The 10,356-nt window shown below is 38.8% G+C and overlaps 1 protein-coding gene across 5 annotated transcripts; it reads right to left on the reverse strand.

Annotated features, from left to right (window-relative positions):
- Nucleotides 1–218: 218 nt before the first annotated feature.
- On the reverse strand, nt 219–9,435 carry LOC105490464 (nuclear transport factor 2 like export factor 2). Of its 5 annotated transcripts, none has more exons than XM_011756109.2 (5): nt 9,281–9,435; nt 8,234–8,318; nt 7,144–7,230; nt 3,299–3,443; nt 219–2,397 (listed from the first exon to the last, which is right to left on the reverse strand). In XM_011756109.2, the coding sequence occupies exons 1-5, from the start codon at nt 9,373–9,375 to the stop codon at nt 2,216–2,218; spliced, it is 594 nt and encodes a 197-aa protein (XP_011754411.1). In that variant the 5' UTR covers nt 9,376–9,435; the 3' UTR covers nt 219–2,215. The 5 variants fall into 5 exon arrangements, with proteins under 5 accessions (XP_011754411.1, XP_011754412.1, XP_011754415.1 ...); XM_011756110.2 differs by lacking the exon at nt 9,281–9,435 and adding an exon at nt 8,510–8,636; XM_011756113.3 differs by lacking the exons at nt 8,234–8,318; nt 9,281–9,435 and adding an exon at nt 8,138–8,210.
- Between the last annotated feature and the right edge of the window lie 921 nt (nt 9,436–10,356).

Here is a 10,356-nt window from a genome sequence, read left to right on the forward strand (position 1 = left end):
TGATGATCTCAGGAATGTGAATAATTGGCAGGAAAATGGGAAAGATGTGGCAGGTTACAGAAAGAACAAAAGGAAGATCCAAGTTGTTAACCACTGTTGTCAACACACTACTGTAATTTTTTTTCTAAATTTGAAAAACCTTATATTGTAAAGAAACAAGTAATCATTCTGAAACCTAAGAACAAAAATCAAAAGACCTTAAAACAAGCTTGAGAAAATCTGTCACAAGGCAAAATTTTATTTTTTCAAGTTACAAAAATAAGAGCATGTCAAAAATACAGTCTAGTCCTTATAAGAGTAGTTCCAGCCATTTAAAAGTTATACAGAGTTTGGAAAAAGCAATTTATATACAAGTCTTAAAACACACAACAATCGTGAACAATACGCACCGTTCAATGTAGTTATTGCTAGTTATATGCAGCTTTTACTTGACATTATTCTCCATAAGGGAAAGGACAGCATTTGGGCATTCTGATTGTTGCTGCTAAAGCTGTGGTTTTGGAAAATCAATCCAAAATAAGAATAAGCTCACTATGAGTAGAATAAAATGTGTAAGTTTCGATCAGTACCACAAGGAAGCATGGTTTAAATTTGAGTTCCATACAATTCTACATAATTCTATTTTGTTACTATAACAGAAACACAGTGTATAGTTTTGGGCAAGAGTAAATGAATTACTGGTTTTATAATTAAGTGAAAAGAAACAGTTTTTGGTTGCCATGTAGAAACAAAGCTGGCATATCTAGCTTATAAACATTAAAAAATGGAAAAGATATTTAATGTTTAAGCAAAAGCGAATCTAGGTTTTTTACCTTTAGAAATTGAGAGGTAAAGTTAAGCATTTTGTTCTTTTGAGGATTATCATGAAGATTTGCTATTCTCCATTTTCTTTTTAAAAAGACAATGAGTTAGCCACATAGCAGAAACATATTTTAAAACAGATCTATTTGCTCAATGTCATATGGAAGAACAAATCACAAAATTAAATAATTCTACCTTTAAATAACTAAAGATAATGCAGTTGACAGTACAAAGCACCGGGAAAAAATCACTTATTTGGGGGATGTGTCATACATAAGAAACTTTGGGCCTAAAGTTCACATGGAAGACTTAAAATTTAAGGGTGTCACCAAAAGATAACAATGGCTTTGACTCCAACTCTCATGTTAGATTCTGTTAAAAGGTTAGGTTTATTGCTGTTATTTTACCCCAGTAAGTTCTTGAATAAATGGAGATATACATTGATGATAAGTATGAGGTGAAGTGAAAAGATCTAAAAATATTAGTCTTAGAACAAAAATGACACTCATGATCATTTGGCAAGGATACTTATTAACTTAGTGATTTAAATCCTAAAAATAAGCTACAGTTTTAGGAGGTAGAAAACAAGTACCAACAGTTTACCATTTGGCCACCCTCCTTACTTTTGGCTTCAGCCTTGGATTTCTATTTCTCATTCCCTATTCTCCTGTTAAAGCTATTAGTTGTACTACCACTCATTACCTAAATGTATAGACCTGAAGCTGCCAAGAAAAATCTTTTTAGGAAGCTTTGTTTTTAAGCCACAAAATGCACCCAATACTCAGATATCAACTGAGAATGTTTTGCACCTCTCTAGTTGATTAATTTACTTCATAAGAAAACATGTCAAAATAAAAAAATCACTTAAAATGAAAAAAGACTACTGAACATCTCTATATGCAATTCCACTATGTCAGAGTAGTTATGTAAACCTAAATCTGTACTATTTTCACTGAACTGATTTGAAAAAGTCATATATTAAAATGGCATTACCAGTGTTAACTGAAAACAGGCAATGTGTTTTACTACAAAATTAACCTAATAACCAAAAAACTTCACTTCTTCCCAGAGCATTATATTGTGGTGACATCCCATAGATAATATTATAAAAGGATTTTATTTTTGCAATAGGCTGGGTTCACAGTGAGTATGTTAGTACCAAGATCGTGTGCTTAATATTACTGTAAGAATGTCATTATTGGAATGTATATAAGGCATGTAAAAAAATAGCTTTAAAGCTCTTAGAGGTCAATGCTCCAAACTGGCAGCTGCTAGAAAAGGTGCTGATAGGAATAGAAAATATTAAAGAAATTTAGTTTCAGCACATATTATTAGTGCTTCTACAATCAAAATAATTCACATAAATTTCAGTTGCTGGAACTAATGGACCAAATGAGAATGGACTTTTGCCCCTTTAACCACTAGACCAATCTTGAAAACGGAAGCAATCACTTGCAATCTTCCACACAGTATTGTTGGGAGTGGACTGAGCAGTCAGCAGGAAGTTCTGGTTGAAGTAATGTTGTTTGTTTCCATCAAACTTCACAGTTCCACTGGTCACAACAAGAACTGTAGTTTGGGACTGAGTTGCTTGCTCTTTACCCACATTAAAAAAAGAGAACAGGTCATTTTCTATCTCTAAATAAGCAGATTTTTAGGCTTAAAATACACTGTTTATAGACTAATGCTTAAAAATGTTTTCATAAACTTTCTGTCCCTTGAGCATAATCTTAAGCATGCATACCCAAATCCAGAAAACTAAATACTCATTCAAAGATATTAAAATTATTTTCAGTCCAGAAAACTTTGGGATACTCTAGTTTTAAAATGAGGGGGGCTTATATCTAGCATAGGACCATTTCCTTCATATATATATATATATATAAAAATATTTCAGAATTAATATTTCAGTTTTCTAACAGAGCTTATTCATGTTTTGCTTCTTACACTATTGTTCTTTTCAGAAATTATAAAGGAAAAAAAAAATCACCCTAAACTACAATTTAAGGCACTTAGGACCCCACCTAGAGGTTATATTCAACTGTATCCATCTACCTGGAATCAAATTGTCTTGTCAAAAGTCATCCTTTCACATAACAGAGTAAATTTCTGTGAAATATTAATAGATTGTAAGATACTGAAACACATTAATCAGAGATACGGTATAATTGTACTCTGGAGACATTTCAGGGTCCAGCAGGCAACTATTTCGAGAAATCAGAAAATCTTTCCCCTCTATTTACAAAAGTCACATTTAATCTCAATTTTACATACAACTTTTAATAAGCCAAAATCACACAATCCATCAAAACCTAGTAGTGGAAAGAATCTGAAGGAAGACCAAAGTTTGACTGGACAGTTAAATTTTTCATAATATTTAACTTGCTCAAATAAGTAAATAGTTCTACCACTGAAAGTTTCTCGCTGCTTTTGGTGTAAAAGCTCAGTGCTTACTAAAGGAAAACAAAGGAAGCATCTTGAAAGATCATGATCTTACCATGAACTGGTTGGCAATCTAACATATTGACCTGGAACTCACTAGAAGGCAATGTGTCAAAAAAATTATTTAGGGCATCCAGCCCTGAAACAACATTTCCATTCCATATTAAGGTGGCCTTGTCCAGATACAGCCTGGTTAGTGCCTAAAAAGAAAGACAAATTTTAAAAAGGGAAATAATTCTGCTTCTAGATAAAAATTTTATAGAAATGGATTAAAATATTACAGATTGTATATAAACAATTTTTGTAGTTCTACCTTCATCTCCACTCCACTTGCTCCATCTCCACTGGAAACCAATGTGAACAAAACGTCTGTCTTATAATCTTGGCCTTAAATAAATAATCATCTTACTCTTTATAAACTAGGCAATAAAATATATTTTTTCACATTTCACTTTAGACACAATAAAACCTTGCACCCAATTAAGTTCTGCTTTCTGTATTAAAATGAATTAAATGGTCACAAATTCCAAGCATATGCAGCTCCAAGCCAGTTTTAGTGTGTCTTCCTTTTGTAATTATGAGAATGAACAAAGTTTTTGATCAAGCCCTACCTGTAACCTTTAATGCTAGTGGCTATATATATGAAACATTTAATATTTGCATGTGTTAGAAAGAATTAGTTCATTACTTCCACTTTTTAGAGAAGAGGTCTGTGTTTTCTTAAAATTTATTCTGTTTTTTAAAAACCTTGAGACAGGGTCCTGCTCTATTGCCTCAGGCTGGTCTCAAACTCTTGGGGTCAAGAAATCCTCTTGCCTCAGTCTCCCAAGTAGCTGGGGTTACAGGCATGTCACACCATGCTCGGCTATAGTACTACTCTATTAGTGTACTTAGTTCAAAAGAATCATGAGTACTTGCTAAAGCAGAGACTTTGATAAGTCAAATAAGTTAAGGCCCGAATGAGGCAGAAATTCAACAGTTAAAACTCTGGGGTCACAAGACACACTATCAGCTTATAATTCTATAATGTAATTTGGGTTAAAAGGCCGGGCGGGCACAGTGGCTCGCGCCTGTAATCCCAGCACTTTGGGAGGCTGAGGTGCGTGGATCACGAGGTAAGGAGTTCAAGACCAGCCTGGTCAAGATGGTGAAACCCCATCTCCACTAAAACTACAAAAATTAGCCGGGCACGGTCGCAGATGCCTGTAATCCCAGCTACTCGGGAGGCTGGGGCAGGAGAATCGTTTGAACCTGGGCGGCAGAGGTTGCAGCAAGCCAAGATCGTGCCACTGCACTCCAGCCTGGGCGACAGAGCGAGACTCCATCTCAAAAAAAAAAAAAAAAGTCAACACATACCTTGACACTGGTAATAAACTATGTTGTCTTTTTTTTTCTACTTTATTTTTTGAAAGCAATAAGGTACAATACACATTCAAGGCAAGGCACAGTAAACATCCATTGTCACATCCCTTTTCCCTGACATCAAATATCAGTACAAGAAACTTCTTTTATCTCTTGCCTTAAAAAATAGGTTTTTACCTGACAAAAGCAATGGGGAAAGGATTCCCTATTTAATAAATGGTGTTGGGAAAACTGGCTAGCCATATGCAGAAAACTGAAACTGGACCCCATCCTTACACTTTATACAAAGATTAACTCAAGATGGATTAAACACTTAGAAGACGTAACACCCAAACCATAAAACTCTACAAGAAAACCTAGGCAATATCATTCAGGACATAGGCATGGGCAAAGAGTTCATGACTAAAACACCAAAAGTAATGGCAACAAAAGCCAAAATAGACAAATGGGATCTAATTAAACTAAAGAGCTTCCGCACAGCAAAATAAACTATCATCAGAGTGAACAGGCAACCTACAGAATGGGAGAAAAATTTTGCAATCTATCCATTTGACAAAGGTCTAATATTCAGAATCTACAGGAACTTAAATAAATTTACAAGAAAAAAACAACCCCATCAAAAAGTGGGTGAAGGATGTGAACAGACACTGTTCAAAAGAAGACATTTATGTGGCCAACAAGCATGAAAAAAGCGCCTCATCACTTGTCATTAGAGAAATGCAAATCGAAACCACAATGAGATACCATCTCAGGCCAGTTAGAATGGTGATCATTAAAAATTCAGGAAACAGCCGGGCGCGGTGGCTCAAGCCTGTAATCCCAGCACTTTGGGAGGCCGAGGCGGGCGGATCACGAGGTCAGGAGATCGAGACCATCCTGGCTGACACGGTGAAACCCCGTCTCTACTAAAAAATACAAAAAACTAGCCGGGCGAGGTGGCGGGCGCCTGTAGTCCCAGCTACTGGGGAGGCTGAGGCAGGAGAATTGCGTGAACCCGGGAGGCGGAGCCTGCAGTGAGCTGAGATCCGGCCACTGCACTCCAGCCTGGGCGGCAGAGCGAGACTCCGTCTCAAAAAAAAAAAAAAAAAAAAAAAAAAAAAAAAAAAAAATTCAGGAAACAACAGGTGCTGAAGAGGATGTGGAGAAATAGAAATGCTTTTACACTGTTGGTGAGAGTGTAAATTAGTTCAACCATTGTGGAAGACAGTGTGGCAATTCCTCAAGGATCTAGAACCAGAAATACCATTTGACCCAGCAATCCCACTTCTGGGTATATACCCAAAGGATTATAAATCATTCTACTATAAAGACACATGCACACATACGTTTATTTCAGCACTATTCACAATAGCAAAGACTTGGAACCAACCCAAATGCCCATCAATGTTAGACTGGATAAAGAAAATGTGGCACATATACAGCATGGACTACTATACAGCCATAAAAAAAGGGATGAGTTCATGTCCTTTGCAGGGACATGGATAAAGCTGGAAACCATCATTCTCAGCAAACTAACACAGAGACAGAAAACCAAACACCACATGTTTTCACTCATAAGTGGGAGTTGAACAATGAGAACACATGGACACAGGGAACGAAGTATCACACACACCCGGGCCTGTCAGGGGGTGGGGGGCTAGGGGAGGGATAGCATTAGGAGAAATACCTAATGTAGATGACGGGTTGATGGGTGCAGCAAACCACCATGGCACCTGTATACCTATGTAACAAATCTGCACGTTCTGCACATGTATCCCAGAACTTAAAGTATATGTATATATATATATATAAAATCCCATGTTTAATAAATGGGTTTTATACAAAAAATAGGTTTTTAGAGATAGGGTATTAACTTTTGCAGCTGCAGGATAGAAGTAGTTCTCCAAAGCACAGTTCTATGCTGGTAAGAGACCTAGGCAAGACTCACTTGACTACATACTGACATAATTACTTAAAAGATACGGTGCAGGGATAAGTTGCAATGAAAAAGCTGATGAAATCTCGATCTGCTGAGGACTTAATATTATCCATGCTACATGCATACTTTTTGTGGGTGTAAGCTATACTTCTGAACCATAATCAGAAATTACCTATAAATATATGAAATAAAAGGGGCGAATCAGGAAATATTCCCAGTAATGACCGACCCCTCCATTAGCACTAATACTACCTTAACCATATTGGTTAACTGATGGAACTAAGAAAAGGAAACATATTTAAGTGAATATATGCTGGGCCCAATGTTAAGTGCGGTATTTTAATTAATTCATACTTACCAACCTGAAAAGAAAATGAGGTTAAGGGAAAATGACAGCTTGCTCCAGGTTAAAAAACTAGGTAAAGGTAAACCTGGGATATGATTCCAGAGCCCATGTTCCCATGAATGCCATACCAATCCTTCCCTGAGCAATTTGCTTTTAAAGGGTAAGTCCACAGTTACCACTTATGCAAGGCAGATGAAACGCTGGCTCCAGACACGACCTGGTATTTAATAACGAGTAGTAGTCTAAAAACAGTAGTAGAGTCTATAACACTCACCCGTCTTCTTTTATCCATTGTCTCATAGTAAATATTGACAAACTCCTCAGCAGCTCTACATGCCTGATCTACATAAGTTTTAAAATCCTACAAGAAAAATTCCAGAAGTATAGATTACCAACCGTTTCAACCCCTCACAAACACAAAACCACTGACAGAAGCTGATGATTTATTTCAACCACCATGTAGTTCTATATATAGTCCACATTCTTTCATATAAATTCAGACATTTTAAAGGCTGGACTCTAAAGTTTGCAATTTTAAAATTTTTCACTAACTTTAAGTGCATGTCTTTAGGACATAATCTTCTCAATGAATCTGAGTCTTTTTCAGTCTCTACATATAAATTTATAATCTTTTCTTGGCAACTAAGTACTTTAGACTTTCAATATTTTACAAACATTCACGGCAATGAAAATGACACCACCGGACCCTTAGAAAAGGAGAGCGAGCGGCGAAAACTGCCACTGAATAAGCTAGGCAAGTGTTTTCTCTTTTCCAAGTGAGATGTTAGGGCCAAACTCCAAAGTTGTTGAACGGAACACACACACACACACACACACACCCCAAAGTAGTTCAACTACTTGAAAAACTGGCAGCTCCACTTAGGAAACTTTCCCACATTACGTGAACTTTCACTGCTGTTTGCATAAGAACCGTGAAACCGAAGAAAGCAACGCTGTTGGCGTTCGTGCCGGAGAATTAAGGAATACCTTCCTTCTCATTCATTTACGGGGCCCAGTCTATTACAGAATTAAGAACAATGAATCGCCAGTTTGTCAGGTAACTGAAAGTGATTTTTAGAGAGGAAGATAATCGAGAAAAAGAGAATGCAAGCCATAAACAACAAACCCCAAACCCCCGCCTCTCGCTATTTCGCAGCTCAGGGTCCTTTCCGGGACCAGAAAGCGACGGCGGGGTTGGGGCCGGCAAGGCGGGCAGCAAAACGTGGGCCCCGCCCCGCAGTACAGAGAGCCGGGCCGTGATTCGTCACCTATCCACGTGAGCAGCAACCAGACCGCCCCGGAGTCCCTCCAATCAGCCACTGGAGTCCGGCGCCCAGCAGACCTGCCACAGCCCAAGCACTCACCACAGACATGGCCATCGGGGAGCCTGCAGCAGCGTGTTCCGGCAGTGGCGGCGTCACTACCTCCTCACGTGTCCGGCCCCCACAGCTGCGGAATGATCAATACTTATGAAGAGAGCGAAACCCGCCAAACGCACAGAATTTTCCACCCTCCCATTCTCTCCCGGAAGTAGCTCGGTCCGTCGTTAAAAGCACACCGATGTTCCAACCTTAAGTTCCACCGCCCTTCAGTTCCTGCAGATCCCTCCCATCCGCCTTATCTACTTGTTTGATACTTACTTAGTTTAAAATTTAAAAACCACTTCGCTTTTGTAAACATGATACTCAAAAGGAAAGTCCCTTAGTTTTCTACCGACAAGCCTGGGGACAAGCAAAAATGAAAGTGTTCAATTACAGGGACTTTTTTTGCCCCAGGAGGCGGAGCCAAAGTCCTCTGGAGACCAATTCGAAATGCGAGACCTCCTATTCCGTAGCCTATAGGATAAATGGGTGGAGCTTGGGGAAAGGCGTGCATGAATAGTGAACAATTTAGCATTCTGGAACATTCTGGAAGGATCACCCTCACTGAATTACTATGTTTTGGCAGTATGCCTAAAATTACTGTTTCATTTTAACCTAGCCATATTCAACAGGAAAAGTTCATCTAGTTTCCCCATTCTGGCATTTTACAATGTCTTGCAGACACCAACAAAAATTAAGTTCACAGTGCCATTCACCACCTTTTAAGGGCTATTTATTCTGCAAAGTATTCTAACAATAACTAAAATGTGAAGCGCTGACTGTATGTAAGGTGCTTTTCTAATCAGTTTTACATATATCCACTTATTATAACAATGCTGAGGTAATTGCTATTATTTTATAATCTTCATTTTACAGCTAAGATGGAGTGAATCTGCCTACGGTAACAGACTAGTTGAGATTCAAACTCAAGCAATATAACTATCACGGCAATCTGGCTTTGGTCCCCAACACCCCTTAAAAACCTCTCATCCCAAAGCCGCCAACGACTTCTGATTTAAATGGCAAATTAATTAGATGTTGTAGTTTTACCTTGAGTGGCTGGTGTGTGGTCCCTCATAATAGTGACTTCTTCTTTGGTGTCTTTCTCTGTCTCCCTGAGACCAGTGGCTTCTGCACTTTCTCATACTTTTAACCTTTCTCTTTATCTGGCTCTTTTCCTTTTAAGGTAGTGCTAACGGAAGCTGCTTCTCGGCCACTCCGCTTCCGTTTTCCGCTAACCTAACCTCTGACTGGCGTCACTTCCGGTGCATCCCCCCTTTTAAAGCCTCCCTTCTTCAGGGTGATGTAAATTGCTACCCGTATGCTAATGAATCTTAACAACCTATCCCAAGCCCGCACCGCTTATCTGAGGTCCAGTTACACATATGAATTTTGCTAAACATGAACACGAGTGCACTATAGGCTTCTTAAACTTGTACGTGCAAAATTTAAACTCATTATTTCCTCTGCACTTCCAAACTTTTGTATTCTCCCAGTCGCCTATCTTGAATTCTCGGAATCTTTATTTTTTTGGTTCCCTCTCCTCCTTATCATGATTCATTCAATAAATATTTATCAAGTAGTCACTGTGTGCCAAGGATTGTGCAAGGCTCTGTATATAGAGTGGAGAATAAAATGGACATGTTTCGTATTCTTATGAGGCTCAAAGTGTAATGAGAGTGCTAGACAATAAACATAACATCAATGAGTTACAAAGAAATACTGAGTAACTTGCTTAGTTCTGACCATTCCCTATAGCAATCCTTCTACCCTTCTCCCTCTTCCCTTTTTTTTTTATTTCTTTTTTTTTTTTTTTGAGACGGAGTCTGGCTCTGTGGCTCAGGCTGGAGTGCCGTGGCATGAAGTTGGCTCACTGCCAACCTCCGCCGCCTGGGTTCGAGCAATTCTCTTGCCTCAGCCTCCCGAGTAGAGTAGCTGGGACTACAGGCACGAGCCACCAGGTCCGGCTAACTCTTTTCCTTTTTCTCCCTCTCTCTTTTTGGCTCTCTCCCTCCCTTTCTCCCCCACACTTCTCTCACTTTCCCCGTCTCGTTCTCTCCTCCCTCTCTCCCCCCGAACTTCTCTCCCTTTCCCCTTCTCATTCCCCCTCTCATTCTCTCCTCCCA

This window comes from Macaca nemestrina, chromosome X (genome assembly GCF_043159975.1).
Source record: "Macaca nemestrina isolate mMacNem1 chromosome X, mMacNem.hap1, whole genome shotgun sequence".
Classification (NCBI taxonomy): domain Eukaryota; kingdom Metazoa; phylum Chordata; class Mammalia; order Primates; family Cercopithecidae; genus Macaca; species Macaca nemestrina.